Below are 18,084 nucleotides of genomic sequence, written 5' to 3' on the forward strand. Positions count from 1 at the left end.
TCTATCGTTATTTATGTTTATTTTTTGTGTTTGTAAAGAAATGTTTAGTTGTCTAATTGTCTTTGTTTTAACTCTATCTAGGATTATAATTATTATTATTTATTCATGATTATTTTCCAAATACGTACACTCCCTCTATTCAAACCACTTTTCTACACAAACAGGCTTTGTGCTATTTATTTTAAATGTGGCTGAATAAAGCACATTACACACAGTATACTAGGTGCAGTGCAATTCTCCTCTGCACTTATTCATGTTAGTATTATTCACATATTTTACTATAATATTTAAGAGATATTTTCAGTGTAAACCCACCCTTCAAATCATGTTTTTCTCCTCACAGCGAGGAGAAAGAGAAAGGGAGCAAGGAGAACGTCTTTGGTAAGTGATGGCTTCTCATGTCCTCTCGATGTCATCAACATCTTGTCCACCTCATTGTTCAACTTGAACATGTCTGCCTTACACACAAAGAGCTCTGGAGTGAGTCAAGCTGTGTGCTGTGTCTGCGTGATTAATCCTTCAGATGGAGGTGCTTGAAAACTAGCGTCACTCCTCTCTGAATAAAGGATGTCATCAATAATTGAAAAGGGGCCCATGGTTCCAAGCACAAAGATCATCTTAATGACTTGCACTGGAACAAAGATTGTCTAAAAGCAAGACTGAGCCTATGGGCATTGGGCTCAGGACCCTGGAAAATAAATGAGTGAACCTTGTGTATGCAATGTGTGATAGATCAGTTTCAATTTGTATGAACACAAATACATAATCACATAAAAATGGGGGGAAATACAAGTGGGATGTTAGATGAGAGAGGCTATTAAACAAGTACACATTCTGAATAGTCCCACAGTGCTTTGATGAAGACAGCACACTGTTGTTAACACACACACATACACTGTAGGATTGTAGGAGCTCATATTTACATCTAAGGTATGGAGAATCCAAGCTAATAATACAGCAATAATGCAACTTTTAATTCCTCAGATACGATTTGTAGAACTTTTCCCCCCGCTCTTAAACCATGATGAAGTTAGATAGAGGGGTCAGGTGCCTCGCCCCAACTGAATCTGCGTTGTGAGGAAAGTGCAGAGAGGAAAAAGGTATGTTGCCCCCTAACATGTCCTGTCCTCTTTCAGAGAGCAGTGTGCTGACACGGACAGCGGGCGGCAGCAGCAGCCTCAGGGAGCTGCTGGTGGTGAACTGTGACCTGGAGCCGGAGTGCGTGGACTCGGAGCTCAGAGTGGCTCTGCAGTGGATCGCCGCCTCCGAACTCGGCCTCCCTGCCCTGTGTTTCAAGAAGTCCAAAGAAAAGAGGGTCTCAAAGGTGGGCAATACAATCGAATAAAGCTGAGTCTCAAATGTTTTCACTCAAATGTTACTATTGTCTTGCCTGGGTCCACACCTTCCAATCTGCCCACTCCACCCAGTTGGGTTTTGGCTGCTTCTGGTCTGGCATTGTGACATGCAACAGCAATTTCCTCAGTTGAACAAACGATTAATCAGGCTTCTCCCGACTGGATTAACTTAGTTTCATGCGGATACATTGGTCTCTAGTGAATGGTTAGGGAAAATGGAATTAATTCATTCCCTCATGGAAATTGTTTAGACTGAAGGCAATGTCAGACTAGAAGATGGAAATGGAGTGTAATGAGTTGACAATTCAGTCTGATATCAGGCTAACTATTTTGTTCAATCTGATTTGATTGGATCGCTGTTGCTGGTCGTCGTTTATTGTTTGTACCCTGACCATGAAACAATTTGTGTGTTCTCCTTCTCTGCTTAAAATCATGTAATTTGTATTTATTTTGAAGCCATTAGTGTTACTTGTCTAAATGATGTTCAACAGACCTTAAAGAGATCTTTGATTCTCACTGGACTAGGATTATTATATGACGAATAAATGGCTCATATTTTGTTATTAAAATTCAAAGAATTATAAGTAACTGAGCTAAAATTTGAACAGAAATATATCATTCCATTCACATGCAAGACGTAGACATTCGTGACCTTGTTGTTTCCCCCCGCTCAGTTCCAAAGGGTGGTGCACCTGGTGTCTCAGAAGGCGTGGAGGATTGCCGACCTGTTCGGCGCTGTGGTTCAGTTCTGTAAGCTCCATGAGAAAGCGGAAGAGGAGGGCAGGTCTCTGTCCAGCCTGTTTGATTGGCTGCTGGAGACCCTTTAGGGTGGACCAGCATGCTCACTCGCACACACACACCTAACACCTTCCTGTGTGCCCTGCCCCATCCTATCTCCACGCACCAAGCCATCAAACTAGTGTCTCCTAATGCAGTCTGAAAGCACAACCTGATCCCCCCAGCATACTGCGAATGTCATACCTCTCGCCCCCGCCCCGCCCCTACATTGCCCATGGAAGTTGTGCTGTTTTTGCGTCTGCAGCCATGGACCAATCTCCCTTTAGTATAAGCACCTTTTGTTTTCAGCTGCACAGGTCTAGTGACACACACAGAGCAAAGTGTATAGGCTGGACGTCCTTCACGGGAATGAGCTAGCCTTCAAGAGATTCTAGTCAGCAGGTTTTAACTGCTGCAGATGTAATATATATACAGTATATTGATTCTCACAACCAAATTATTATTTTTTTGTTTTTATTTATTTATTCCAAATGAACACACAGAGAAACAAGGCACCAGAAGATAGGAATATCAGGTTCAATTTCCCCCACAACACAAGATGAAATACCAACCTTTGTATAGAAACTGCTATGTAAAAGAGGCTGCTGAAGTGTATAAGCCCAGTAAAAGCCATCCCTTCACTTCCTCCTGGCAGTCACTTAGGAGCGCACATTTGCTTTACGTAAGCAAGATGTCCATGTCGTCGTCGTTTGCATTGGCCAACACATTCACTTCTGTCGTGACCTTGAGATTCAGTTGTGAGTAAGTGATCTTGTTGTTCATGGTACTTGAGAACTGTTTATTTTGGATAGCTGTACTGTATATACTGTAGATTCTGAACTGCTGCACCTTGGAGTAGTGGACTGCTCTCGTTAGTTTTTACTGTGTCAGGGAGATAGAGGTAGAGCAAGGTTTGTAATGTTGACTTTGTATGTGAATTTGGTCTGTATCTTTCTCTACATACTGTCGTGCTCCTCCAGTGTTTTTCTGTTTCCAGCATTGTGGAAAACGCACACAATTCAGCCGTCAACTCTGTCACTGTAGAACTGAATGTATTTCTCTTTTGACATCAATAAAATGTATATGTGATGTGAAATACATGTGGTCTTCATTCTCCTTTTAACATACACAGCTGATGATTCAAACATTTATCAATATTAGCATCAAACTGCACAGCCCAGAGAGAGTCACAGAGGCAGTGAGACTGAAACAACAGATACATAATCTTTGCATAAAGCTGCATTGGGGAAGTTCAGCCCAGCTTATTGTTTCTAGCTGACAAACTAGAGAATGGACATACATCGTTATATTGTGCTTTTAGAAAATACTGCTTGGTACAAAACACAGAAATGGGTTTACACAAGGCAAGCAAGACACAAGGCAGTGGGATCAAATTAATCAAAAGATTACCTTTGTCTTAAAAATGGATTTAGGATGAGATCTAATCCAAATGTCATTTAGAGGGGGTCTTGTAATTACATTTGACCTTAAAATGTACTTATGTAGGTAGAAATCCATGTCAATGTCTCTAGTTATATAATCTGAACTTGACCTGCCCCTAACTTCACATATGTGAAGCCTTAACAACATACTTTAATTCATTTTACATTTAAAATTCATATGTGCAAGTCTACACAGCTTAATTTATAGATGCACTCATCTTCATAAATCTGGTAGACATAACCTAAACAATGACATTTAAGACTAATTGGAAGAAATCAAACTAAGTGTGATGACGTTTTATGAACAGCGTTACTGTAGTGTACGGCAAATGCACATCTGCAATAATGCTTTGCAAAAAGGCTTTGAACTGACAAAGAAAAAGAAAATCGGATTTTTTTTTTATCCCCGTTTGACTCAGATCTCTGCAGATCTTTCAGCTGTACGACAGAAAGGTGGACTCCGTGTCGCACACAGTTAACGCTGTGATTCTTCTGTTCCTGTATCCGGCCACCTAGTCGGACCGCCTGTGCCTCTTTGCACACCTGCGGGGCATGGGACGGGTCAACGCCAGATCCGACATGTGTTATCCTTACTGCCTGCAGAGGGGCACAGACAAGAACAGGTGGCTGCACACATTAAGCATTAGTGACGGCTGGAGAGGGACACTTTATTCGCTGCTCAAGGCTACATTTTAACAACGCATGATTGTCAGACTCAGATGTGGTGTGTGTGTGTGTGCGTGCGTGCGTGCATGTGTGTGGGGGGACAGCGTCTACCTGTAATGATGGTGTCACCCTCGTAGTTGAAGGCAGCAGAGAAGATCTCGTCGGTGTGCCCCTCCAGGATCTGCAGGCAGACTCCAGACTGAGTGTCCCACACACGAGCTGTCTTGTCTGAGCTGGCAGTCAGCACCCGGCTGCCCTGCGGGGTGAAGCTGATCTACCAAAGACAAAAAGAGTCAGGAAGAGTCAGTGTTGAGCAGAGCAGAGGGGTGGAGAGTGGTGTGTGTGTGTGTGTGTGTGTGTGTGTGTGTGTGTGTGTGTGTGTATATATGTGGATGTGTGATACATCAGGGATAGAGAGAGTAAAGAGGGAGTGCTGAATAGGAGATTGCGCCAGAAGTGGTAGAAATGACAAAGGGCAAAATGAGAGCATTTCGAGCACTTTCACTATGTCAGCAGCATTAAATATACAAGTATAGGCCACACAGAGGTCAAGCAACTTGAAATATCTCACAGGCGGATAAGGGCACTAGCTGTACTACTTAGTGAAGCCCCCCATGGACTATTATGAAAAACATGTCTAAAGCTGATTGGGTTAGAGGCCGGCTGCATCCTTCCCCCCGAAGTGCTTTGTTTCCACACGCTGAGATAAGGGAGGCCATGATTAAATTAGGCCGGCGCTAGAAGGCCCTCAAAGTAAAGTGTGTTTTTATTAAAGCTCTAAACGGAGCTACAACAAGTGACCCCAGACAGGAAACGGACTGTGGAAGTAGACAGAGATGGAGCACCGGAGGGAGAGCGGAAGCTCAGGCAGGTATAGAAATGGAGAGAGAACAGTGAGTGGGGAGGGGGGGTGGGGGTTAAAATGCAGAGAGACATAATAGCCAGCAAAGAGGTATAATTAGAAGAATATGAAAAGAAGGGCAATTATGAAAGATGTAGAATCTGTAAAAACAATGCATTCATGTCGTGCCAGTGTTGAGATTGATATTCATTCCACAGGTCATTTTTTAGCACGGATCTGACATGCTCACTGAACCATGGGCCAGCGCAACTACATCTGTCAGAGAACTGTCCGACCCGAGGTGCTGACCACAACAGCGCTCGTGGAGCCAGAGGTCTGCCCGGCGCTGTCCCAGGTACCAGCCTGGAGCCAGAGGTCTGCCCGGCACTGTCCCAGGTACCAGCCTGGAGCCAGAGGTCTGCCCGGCACTGTCCCTGGTACCAGCCTGGAGCCAGAGGTCTGCCCGGCACTGTCCCAGGTACCAGCCGTGCTTCCCGCCCTCAGCGCCAGCTTGGCGTTTGGCGGGAGTAAGCGGCCTATAGGAAATCTCCTCTAATCTGCCCACACTCTGCCTGTGATTTCCTGCACCTGTTTGGCGGTCTATTTAACAGTGTATGCTTTCAGACCTGCCCTGCTGAAACTTGGAAATGCTTCCTGAATCTATGCTCCTAGTATCCTGAGTCTCCATCTGCCTCCTCTCTGTGTGAGAGTGTTTTCCAGCCCAGTCTACAGTAGCGCTTGTATTGCTTAGTTATCCTGCCGTGTATTCAATCCGGCCTGTGTAATGTTATTCCCTGCACTGTTTGGCAGTAGTCTTTTGTTGCTTTTGTTACGTTTTGCAAGTCCAGTCAAGAGACTGTAATTATCGACTGCAATTGCGTTTTCTCTGCACTTGGGTGGAAATACACAGCGTTACCTGATCACTGTCAAGCTGCTCAGGACGGTCCACCATCCCCCAAAATAACAAGCAAAAGGCGGTGCGGGGAAATAAGTAGAGGAGGGATGTGAGTGAACAGGGAAATCAAAGTGAAAACGAGGGCAGAGAGAGAGGAGGAACAGAAATAGAGGGAGAGACTGATAAAAGGAAAGATCGACGGTCATGGTTAAGAAATATGGGGGGGAGGGGGAGAGGTGTCCTGTTAGGGAGAGATTACTGTCATAATCCTCTGGAATCATCCTCCATCCAGCCTATTTATTACTGGCTGCCTGATGTGTTTCAGTAAACAGAGGCTGCTTCTTAGCCCCTCACACACAGCAGCAGCCCTCTGAGCCAAAGCCTGCAGGACAGACACACACACACACACACGATGCACACGTGCACACAGACACACACGATGCACACACACACACGATGCACACACGCACACACACACACACACACACACATGATGTGCACACAGACACACACGATGCACACGCGCACACAGACACACACGATGCACACACACACACGATGCACACACGCACACACACACATGATGCACACACACACATGATGTGAGGACCGCAATGGAAACAAGCCTATGCTTTATGCTACGGCTTTATTGTGTTTTTATCCTCGGTGATTGTCTGTATTCCCTGTCTCTTTGTTGACATTCACCAAATAAAGTCAATCAATCAATCAATCAATCAATGATGCACACACGACACAGACACACGATGCACACACACACCCGATGCACACACGCACACACACACATGATGTGCACACACACACACACGATGCACACGCGCACACAGACACACACGATGCACACACACACACACAATGCGCGAGCACGCACGCACGCGCACACACACACACACACACACACACACACACACACACACACACACACACAAAACTGGCAAATGGGTCAAACAAACAGACACACATCTCCAGCCAAGCCCTCACAGCTAATGGCAGGTCGTGTTGCACAGGGTTAAAAGTTTAAAGTCTCATTTTGTGGACATCACATGATTACATGTGATGGTACAGTATTATATGTGATGGGTGCAGTTATTAGGCGCACTGAGTTCAAAAGCTACATGGGTCCCAGAGGTCAGACCCTGGTCACTCAATGGTGAGAGAGATAACATACTGTGTGTGTAGATGGTATTTGTCAAATTTCATGATGTACTCTATAGGTAGAATACACTGAAATAAAAACCACCGATGTGCAAAAGGCATTTTTCCAAAACAAGATAAAACATACTGAGAACCCCTGCCTTCAAAATCAAAATTTGAGAATTTTGCGAATCCTAACATATTTGAGGATGGGGTGAGTGAGTGAGTGAGTGAGTGAGTGAGTGATATTTTGGGTAACAAAATAGTATTTTGGAATGAAATTAAATGAATGTGTTGTTTTTCAAAACTGACATCAGTTGTCGGTCATCGTGTTTCCAGAAAGCTGTGTTGGTGCGTGCGCTTTGGCACGGAGCAGAAAACGATGACACACACTGCAGATCAAAAGACTAATAGATTGTGCTAGGCAGGCAAAATCAAAATCAAAAGGTGTTTTTCCTCCCAATCCGACCGTCCATCCAGACATGCTAAGCTACATCCTGTGACATCCTGTGAAAGCAGCCTTCAGCATCATGATTTATTACCCCACAGTTGAGACTCGTCCTATTTACAGAAATTGCCAGGAGAGTTTGAGCTGGGGACTGAGCCTTACAAAAATAAAATCCCCACCTGATAGCTGCCTAGTACATCAATCTTGTACTCCTGGCCCCGGCAGCAGTTAAGTACCTCGGTGAGGGGCAGATCATGAGTAATATATGAGGGAGGGTAGGTGACACTTGTGTACATCACTTGCCCAAAAGTCTTGAGCTGGCACAGGTGATGAAAGTGGCAACCTTCCAATCACAAGATCGGCTCTCTGCCCTGCATGAAACACTATACTTACTCCCAAGTGCGCCGGAGCCTATCTACAGTCTGTGGCAGAGAAGACGTTTGTGCCCTGGTGACATAAAAGAGCGATCTACAGTCTGTGGCAGAGAAGACGTTTGTGCCCTGGTGACATAAAAGAGCGATCTACAGTCTGTGGCAGAGAAGACGTTTGGGCTTGACTCACCTTGGAGATCTCTTCCTTGTGGCCGTCCAGCTTGGCGAGACACTGGTGTGTGGCTGCACTGTACACTCGAGCTGTACCTAACACAGACAGGGCCAGGCAAAGCTTTAGCGGACATATCATGCATTGTGCCTTTTTGTAGTTTCCGACATTTTGAATGTATTGCTATGTGACGTGAGGAAATTGCTTCAGTTTACAAAAGGAGGACATAGTGAGGAAAAAGTGGTAAAACAAGAAAAGTGGTATTCAGTAGAAAAAATAAAACCAAACCCCTGGATATTAGGTATGCTGAGAATTGATGACATTTGAACTGTAGTTGTAAATTCTGCAGTGAGTCTCACCATCAGCGGAGGCAGTAGCAATGAGCTGACCAGTTAAATCAAAACACACATCCAGCACTTCTTCTGTGTGTCCAACCAGGGTGGTCACACACTTCCCACCAACTGTCTCCCACAGCTGCAAACACACACAAAAACACCATCACAATAGAGATACACACATTCAAAAGCACACATGCACATGAACTACATACACACATACACATGTGAAAAACAAACACAACCTCGACCTTAAAAAACATGCTTGCATGGACCTGTTAGCTGTCTTAACTGGCTTTATTTTGCCAGTCTCCCCTAGGGAAGGCAGCGATGTGAATAATTCTGACTTGTGAGCATGAATCATCTTGGCATAATTAAGGAATTAGGATTGGAGGATTTAATTTCACCCTTCTAAATGATGTAAACCTTAGAGGCAAGGGTGTGTGGGAGATGGAGTGTGAGGGATGGGAGAGAGAGAGCAGATGGGGAGGAGAAGAGCCATCTATCTCAAATAGTTACGCCACCTCAATCACTAAGGCTCCAATAGTCCATAAGGATGACTGAATGACAATGTTCAACGTCAAACTATTGCTGCCTGGCAACAAATAGTGTTTTGGGATAATATTTCATGGCAAAGAATATTCCAGGGAGGCATAAAAAAACCCGATCCCCAAGTGCAAGATCCCTGGTTGCTGCAGCTCTTCTAGATGCCAGGCTTTGGGGGAGCAGAGGAGCGTGCTCACCTTGCAGGTTTTGTCCATGGAGCCTGTGATGATGAGGGAGCAGTCCCAGTTAAACTGAACATTGGTGATTTCCCCGCGGTGTCCCATCAGAGTGTGAACACGACTGGGGGGGAAACACACAGAGAGCAGCACTGAGTCAGACACACGTACTATACATGTGCACACTGTGTGTACATGTACGGGGCGTCCATATGTGCTACTGTATGTACATACACACATCACACATCACACACACACACACACACACACACACACACACACACACACACAGAGTGACGTTGTCATCATCTGACCTGCCTGAAGCAACGTCCCATATAGAGACGGTGTGGTCAAAGGAGCCGGTGACGAGCTGGCTGCCCACTGTGTTGAAGGAGAGAGCGATGACCTCTGCAGTGTGACCCTGGAGTCAGAGAGCGAGGGAACAAGAATGAGAGAGAGGAGGGATAATAGAGGATAAAAATGAGCACATCAAAGGAAATTAGTATGCAGAGTTCATAGAACTGCAGTCTAAAAAGGAGAATATTCTTAAAATAAATAAATAAATAAATAAATAAATAAATAAATAAATAAATAGAGAAATAGAGAAATAAATAAATAGGATTCAAATATATGATCAATAATAATAAAATATGATTCATTTTTCATAGTGGAAGTACTAAAAGAACGGAGGAAGCTGTGATTTTCAGAGTTTTTGCCCCTCTCTGGAACACAACGCCAGCCAGCCAGCCAACCGGCCACACCAAACTCCCACATGCAGCCCCGCCCCCTACATGAAAGATGGCTGGCCTCACCCCTCAGGGAGGGTTAAGATTACCTTATTCAAGTATTACAGCTACATCCCCCATCAGATCATGGGGGGACAAGTGAGCTGCAAAAGAAGTTGGGCATCCGAAAGGCCAACAGTTCCCCATGAATGAATAGTTGCTGTCAGAAGTGAATGAATAAAATGACCCAATACAGTACATCAGTAATGGGTGGATTTCATTTCTGCCCAGATGGTAGAAATGATAGATGGATAATAATGATAGATGAACAGACAAGCAGACGGCAACAAAGACAGCAGGTAAAGAAACGCTAACTCACAGTCAGGGTGGCCGCCTCCTCGCCAGTCTGCACATCCCACAGCTTGGCGCTGGTGTCCATGCTGCCTGTGGCCACCAGGGTACTCTGCGGGTTGAATGCCAGGCAGACCTACACCATGCACAGCAGTCTTATCAGTTACTAGCCCTAGGCTCTGCTACAGAACCACACAGGATTCAACAGGCACATATTTAGTATATCTACGTATTATCATTTTAGACTTTGCTCTCCTGACACCAGATAAAAGGTAAACAGGTGGAAATCAATTAAGGGCTCTCAACAAAACTATGCAAAATGATGGGAGGAGGGAGACTACTTGTAATGCAGAAAGTAGGAACATTTATTCAAGCTTAACATTGCAAAACATGGTGTTCCAAAGCTGTGGAAAAGGTATCACTGGATTATGCACACTCCACATTTGGTGGGATTTTTTTGCGGTGTTAAGCTTGAATACATTTTCTTCCTTTCTGCATTACAAGTGGTTTTCCTATTATTTTGCTTTAGATTTTGTTATCAACAGAGATTATTTGCGAGCAGGGGCATAGTTTCATGCAGTGATATCATGCAATTTATATGCAAAGTTGGCCCTCGTTGCCACAAAACCCACTTAATCCTGCTGTAGAAAAGTGTGTAATGGATACAGACAATCTAGCCTTTAGCATATGAAGCAACCGTTAGCCAATATTGAAATAAAAACAATCCAAAATCAAATATTTCTCCCTTATAACAGAATGTACGTACTATTTCTGCCATGTGTCCCCGAAAGGTATGAAAACATTTTCCGGTCTCTGCACTCCACAGCTTGCAGGTCTTATCAAAAGACCCAGTGGCAATCTTGTCTCTGAATTTCAGGAAGATAAAATTATTTTATTTATTTTTCTGAAGAGTTGAATACAAAATTGAGTGCCAAAAGGAGCAACGTAGCATTCTGACACTTTGAAGGTTTTGCTCAAAACAACTTATTACCCATAGGGGTTGTTGAATGCAATGGCATACACCACATTCCTGTGACCCTCCAAGGTGTGCAGCTCTGTGCCTGAAGCTGTGTCCCATATCCTACATGTCCTGTCATAGCTCCCAGTGATAAACCTGCAGAGAGAGAGAGAGAGAGAGAGAGAGAGAGAGAGAGAGAGAGAGAGAGAGAGAGAGAGAGAGAGAGAGAGAGAAAGAGAGAGAGAGAGAGAGAGAGAGAGAGAGAGAGAGAGGTGGTACTATTTACCTTCTCCTCAGCCTGGAAACATGTCCCAGGCCAGCAGTGTTGCTGTATGTACCTACAGTGTACACATCACACCCTGTTCCCAGACCTGCTCCTCTCCCCCACCAACCACCTCCTGCATAGGCTCTTCTGAATCTAGACTCACCTCGAGCCTGATTTATTGAAGGCAACATTTGTCAGTGGCAGTATGTGTGCCTGCAGCGCCTGCAAAAAGACACCAGAGAAAGAAGATTACAAAATTATCTCTGAGGCGATAGACTTGAGTTATTGACTTAATTTAATTCAAAGCTGTAACTTTCCGTGTGTAATATCCATACATAATTCATCTGACTTTGATGTGCTGGGGATATTTTGTACCTTAGGCGCTGCTGCCCTCTAGTGTCACTTTGAAGCACTAGCGCTAATATCACACTGTTCAAACGCCTCAAAATAATATTCACAAAAAGCACCAATCAGAAGGCCTTGGCAAAACTGGGACACTATACACTTTCAGCCACCAATATGATGCTAGAGTACAATTAGCTGGCGGAGCCAAAATCCACCATCCAAACTATGATCATTAACCTGTGAATGTAAGAGTAACAAACAAACACACAAGGCACATTGAAGGCACAATCCACAATCAGTTTAATTCCTTCAATCTGATGAATAATGCCTGCTGTGTCCAAAGACATTTTGGTGTGATAGAGCAGTGGTCCACGGGGGTCCGCCTGGTGGTGCGCCAGGGCACACAACTATAACCTATCACGTCGTCTCTCAGGAAGACTGTTAATGATTCTTTAGCGTGTCCCTGATGAACGAGTCTAGTTTAAATGTTGTAATTTCCCATGAAAGAACATGCAGTGGGCATGAAAGGCCAGTTTTAAAAAGAAACAAATTAAGAAATGAATGGAGCAGCAAGGATGTAAATTATCCACTTCAAAATCTAATGGCATTTTCTGTTTCAACGATGTCTGCTTAAACCTGTGTTTCAAGGTGTGTGTGTGTGTGTGTGTGTGTGTGTGTGTGTGTGTGTGTGTGTGTTCTGTGTTGTGTGTGCTTACTTCTGTTACATCTGTGACTTAGAACTGTGCAAATGCACGCGTGCACATGCACACATGCTTGTGTGGTACAACAATAACATATGTAGGAGTACTTCCAAATGTAAAACTCTCCTCCATTTCTTCGTAATTTCCCCTCTAATGAAGCCCACACTCGGCTGGACCCCCGCTTCAGCTTTTAGCATCAGCCCACAAAGAGGAGAGAGGGAAAGTCTATATAGGCTGGGTATTTTTAGTACACCTTTTAGCCTATACAACCCCCCCCCCTCCCACTCCTGCACTAGATGCATCTTACACACCTTTTAGCCTATACAACCCCCCTCCCACTCCTGCACTAGATGCATCTTACAGAGCAAAGTGGACACAGTCTATTCTTCTTGCTCTTGTGCCGCAATCACAGACATTTCCCTCTTAGCCAGTGGTGGATAAAGTACCTGAAAGCCACACTTCAGTAAAAGTAGGCCTATAGTGATACTTGGTCTGAAACGTTTGGGAACTCCTGTGATAGAGGATCTGAAGAAACTCAGGTCGTTATTTCAGGCTGATGGATATTTATGGAGGTTGTAAACTAGATGTTTCCTGCTTTTGCCACTAGCACTGAGCAAGGTACTGTATTGTATGCAGTGCACTGCTGTACACTGTGCAACCACAACTGATTGTATGTACGGACCAGTTTTAAAACATACACATATACATACTGTACCTCAAACATTTACAAACGGTTCAATCTAGGAGGTTTCTGACCTTGAAGAGAGAGAACCTGTGGTGGTCCGGCTGGCCCTGTTTCTCCTGAAGTCGGAGGATGAGATGCTTGACCTGGTCAGCCCGGGACTCAGTGATGAGAGGCTCCGACTGCATGATCTCTGCCACCAACTCATCTGGGTTTGTCCTGCATGGTGACAAAATACAGTCAATTTGGGATAGATTTACATACAATTTGAAATGCGAGAACCTGGAAAACAAGTAAGTTGCATATATCCATAAAATAACTCAAACATAAAAGTAACTCAAAGGTCTAACATGTTGAGTATGTTACTCTACAAACAATGTGTATGAAGCACTGCATGGAGATGATTTTTTTTTTTTTTTTTTACAATGATAACATCCCTTCAATCCAGTAAAACCATATAGGTAAAAATGCAAGGAAAATAGACTACTTGAAAATATTCTTCGTGTTAGATTTAAGTCTCCGACCTCAGCTATAATGAAATAAAAACTGGCGGAAAGTTGTTTTTGTTGTCACTAACAAGTTATTTGTGGCTGCCTAATGTAACACTAGGCTAACCATAGCCACAGTAATGTAATGAATGTTAGTGTAAACTCACGTACTCTGGAGATAAGTCCAACAGGTCGATTGATTTGGTCCTCAAATTTCCACCTTTCTCATATTCCAGGATGATACCTAAGGAAAATGGTATTGGATAACTTGGTGATAACTTGTGAACTTAGGCTATAATAAATAACACCAGCAAGTTGGCTATCATTAGCCAAAGATAGCTTTGTGCAAGTCAAATTAGTGTCTGCTATAGCCTACTGTCTGCCAAAAGTTTACACTTGATATCCCACGGCATAAATAACTAACAGAAATATTACTATTTGTCTTACCTGGTGGATAATATCTGAGCAGGAATCGTTTAAGTTTCATTTTACCTTGTTGTCAGTAGCCTTACTCACTTTACATCCTCTATCAACAGACCGTTGCTATGCCGACGGACTCATGGCGCGCGCACTCACCACGCATGCGTAATACGGACATAAACACAACAAACTCCTTCTGCAGGATTTTTTTCCAGGCTGGCGTTCATGTCCTTGTGGGAAGCTTGTTACTGTATAGCAAGTTAAAAACGTGCTTTGGTGATGTTGTGCTCATGTTTTGATTGCATTATGTGGTAATGGCAATGTTTGTGTGGCCAGGATAATGTTAAGTTTTACTATCAATGTAGCCACCACGACTGAAAGTGTGTTCGATCAACTCTGGCCAGAGTTTCTACTGTTCTTGAATGATTTTGAGGTCGAATAAATAGCACTCCGTCCTCCTGTCACGCAGTGTATGAGGCGCAGGAGTCTTTTAAAAAGTAAGATATTTTGCTACTGAAACCGAAGAATGGAGAGAGAGATCCAAGAATTATCGCCCCCTAGAGGAGAGACGTGCCACTGCCACCCATCCCCGCCAACAGTCAAGTAGCCCTGACTGCAGTACGCAGATCGGGGAGTGGCTCAACCTCAACGTTTGACTCATTTGCATCGGATAACCTCTTCACTTCACGTGAAGACTCTGGTAGGAGCCGGCTTTTAGACCTAGACGTGAAAATGGCATAGTGTAAAATGGGAAATGCCATATCTGAAACCTGGATCCACCCAGACAAAGGAATGGACTGAAAGGCGCACTGTGCATCTGCGCACGTGTGTGTGTGTGTGTGTGTGTGTGTGTGTGTGTGTGTGTGTGTGTGTGTGTGTGTGTGTGTGTGTGTGTGTGTGTGTGTGTGTGTGTGTGTGTGTGTGTGTGTGTGTGTGTGCGTGCGTGCGTGCGTGTGTGCGCGCGCGCGCGTGTGCACAACCTCAACTCACTGACTTCTCCTTAACCCCCCCCCCCCACACACACACACACACACACACACACACACACACACAAAAACAAAACATGTCTGCAAGGCCTGGGATCGGCATTTTGTTTATACAGGTGCACCTTTGATGTCGGTGTGGTTTGTGATTTGTGTTGTTGTGGAAGATTAGCAGTAGCCAATCATATCATCCCTCTAAATGGATTGGCTGCACAGCGTTGACTCTATGACCTCTGTGTGGTCAAACGTCACGTGACTTGCGACAAGTGGCGGGGCAGAATTCACTAATTAGGCGCGCGCCATGCAGTCTCTTTTGTTTGGCTCGTCAAAGTCAAGAGAGCCACTTTTACCGCAAAACCACACAAGTAACCATCGTCTCGCGAGCCGCGCAAAGAGGACCTAATGGATTTAGTGGGAGAGTATTACCCCGTAGGCTACTGAGCACTCACCTCGCCACAGCAATGGTGTTTGAAGGAAGAGGTGAGGAAAACACAGGGCCTAACTTCACGTATTGTTTCCTATCATGGTTGATGGTATCAAATGCCTTTTTGAGGTCAATAATATCCCTATAGAGTGCAGTTTCTGGTCAATGGAGTTTGTTATATCTTCTATTGATTCCATCAATGCGTGTGAAGTTGATTTGCTTCTGAATCCATATTGGCTGTCACTAAGTAAATTGCATGTATTGATAAATACATGCAAATATTATTTTTGATGAATGAATGAATTTGCAATTAGGAAGCGCAGATGCACAGTGCGCCTTTCAGTCCATTCCTTTGTCTGGGTGGATCCAGGTTTCAGATATGGCAATGATGTTAAATGGTTTAAATGGTTAAATGGATTTCGAAACGTAGCCTACCCCGACCGCAACGGTGGGGGCCCTCGCTGGCGACGCTAAACTTTTAGCTAACCTGTTCGCATCTGTGTTTCCATTAGTTTTTCGCAAAATAATTGCGATATTTCTACAACTTCGACAATGTACAATTGCGACTTGTAGGCGTTTCCATTGAAGTTGAGTTTGGTCTGACGGCGCACACACCTGAACGCAATTCCCCGTTACCAGCAGCTGCCACAGTGATTACGCATGGGGATCTGCCCCATATGGCCATATCATCCCGTCCCCTGCATGCTCAAATCCAACCAATGGTCAATGCAAATCACAACACGAAGTTACAACGCATATAAACGAGCCTGATTATCAATTCAAAATAAAATGAGTGGCAACGTTGCTGGCTGCAGTGAATGCAGTGAGCGCGACAGGCAGAGGAAAAAATGTAGCCTAATAGCCTACAACTGGTCCGATTTAGAGATGGAGGAGGGGGGAAAAGGCTGATATGGTGCAATAATCGGAATGTCTGTATTATAATTATCCAAAAGTAGAAAAATGCGAGCACACTCGGAGAGTGAACAAAGAGGTCCGGTGCACGGCACAAGTACAAATTAAACAAGAAGAAAAAGCCAGCACTCAAAAAGTCCTTTTCAATATTTAATTTACCTCAGTCAGGAATACAGCAGCACATACATGTTTCGGCCCTACGGCCTTCCTCAGTGTGGTCACTGAGGCCACACTGAGGAAGGCCGTAGGGCCGAAACATGTATGTGCTGCTGTATTCCTGACTGAGGTAAATTAAATATTGAAAAGGACTTTTTGAGTGCTGGCTTTTTCTTCTTGTTTAATCTGTATTATAATTATAACATTGCACCTGAAACGTGTGCAATGTATTACTCACAGTCACTGTATTCACTTCAGACAGCACCACCGCACCAGTGTGTGCTTTTCATCCCCTCATCTCGCCGCTCAAATGCGCGCACGCCGATTTCTGCCATTACACATTATCTATTTTTCCCGGCTCCGCTTTTGCACAACACTTGCCTTTCTGCTAGGTAGCGTTGCTTCAAAGTTTTCCACTTGCTGCGGAGGTTTTGCCACGGCTAATCGAACCTTACTTACCGAACTTATTTTCCGCTCCTTTTCCAAAGGAGAAAGGGTCACATGACGTGCAAATGCGGAAAATGTGTTTCCATTAACTGTTTCGATAAACTGCTATATCGACACGTCTGAAAAACCACCTCATGAGAGCGCAAAAACTTTTTGCGATATTTGGGAGGTTTTTCGAAATTCACGTGTTTCCATTACCCAATTTCTATTGCGATATTTAGATTTTGCGCATTTCTGAGGGCAATGGAAACACTGTTGGCAATGGCATCCCAAGTAGCATCATACTATTATGGGATGCAATGGGAACAGTTGTATTATGGGATGTGCGTTTCCCAGGCAACGACACACATTGACACGTTTTGGAACAGCGCTGCATGGCACAATGCTCCTAAAAGCAAAATGCTTATTGTTTTGAATGATTTGGCATCTTCTATTATGGTCCGCCAGTATTGTTGTATTGTAATAATATGCCAAAGGTTTATTGAAATTTTGGGGAGAACCGGGGGGGGGGGGGGGGGATATAGGCTATATATATATATATATATATATATATATATATATATATATATATATATATATATATATATATATATAAAAACAATAAGGATAGGCTAGTATATTTTGATCATAAATAACAATTGCTAAATCTCAACAGTGCAAACACCGGCAGTTATGCCCACACCATCTCCAGATGCAGGTAGGTCAAACTACACCAAAATAGCCTACTATAGTCACCTATGTTAGACAGCATCTCTGAAATCGAAATTGGAAACGAAAATATTTGTTGTCAATAAATTATCCCATGTAAAAATCACCTCCTTTATAGAAACATGTATGTTGTTTGCAGCTCAGAGCACATGTGAGCAGGGGAAAAGATGGAACCAACACCAGCAGTCCCAAAATGTGGGCGGGCCCCACAGCACAAGCAAAGAGGAATATTGAAGACCCTCTGAGCGCATCCCTGTGTTTGCTGGATCGGCAAATGCTGGAGCAAAAAAAAAAAAAAGCAGACACAGGTTAACATGATGTGTCTCTCTTTCTCTCTCCAGTGATC

At 44.0% G+C, this 18,084-nt stretch overlaps 2 protein-coding genes across 2 annotated transcripts in view; one reads left to right on the forward strand and one right to left on the reverse strand.

Annotated features, from left to right (window-relative positions):
• The window catches only part of sphkap (SPHK1 interactor, AKAP domain containing), a gene marked incomplete at its 5' end in the record, with an annotated part of 36,027 nt that extends 33,326 nt beyond the window's left edge, over positions 1-2,701 (forward strand). Inside the window, 3 exons of the mRNA XM_083637409.1 lie at positions 344-381; positions 1,137-1,324; positions 2,030-2,701. Coding sequence (XP_083493535.1) covers positions 344-381; positions 1,137-1,324; positions 2,030-2,182 — 379 coding nt within the window. The 3' untranslated portion in view covers positions 2,183-2,701. The remainder of the gene's footprint in view (positions 1-343; positions 382-1,136; positions 1,325-2,029) is intronic.
• Positions 2,702-4,136: 1,435 nt separating this feature from the next.
• Positions 4,137-14,175, reverse strand: daw1 (dynein assembly factor with WDR repeat domains 1; the record flags this gene model as incomplete). Its single annotated transcript, XM_083637035.1, has 13 exons — positions 4,137-4,171; positions 4,352-4,514; positions 8,138-8,214; positions 8,476-8,590; positions 9,195-9,297; positions 9,488-9,594; positions 10,278-10,385; positions 11,016-11,115; positions 11,241-11,363; positions 11,636-11,694; positions 13,275-13,419; positions 13,860-13,932; positions 14,136-14,175. The coding sequence occupies 13 exons, from the start codon at positions 14,173-14,175 to the stop codon at positions 4,137-4,139; spliced, it is 1,248 nt and encodes a 415-aa protein (XP_083493161.1).
• Positions 14,176-18,084: the final 3,909 nt, after the last annotated feature.

The sequence above is a fragment of the Poromitra crassiceps genome (genome assembly GCF_964638095.1).
Source record: "Poromitra crassiceps genome assembly, chromosome: 5".
NCBI classification, from domain to species: domain Eukaryota; kingdom Metazoa; phylum Chordata; class Actinopteri; order Beryciformes; family Melamphaidae; genus Poromitra; species Poromitra crassiceps.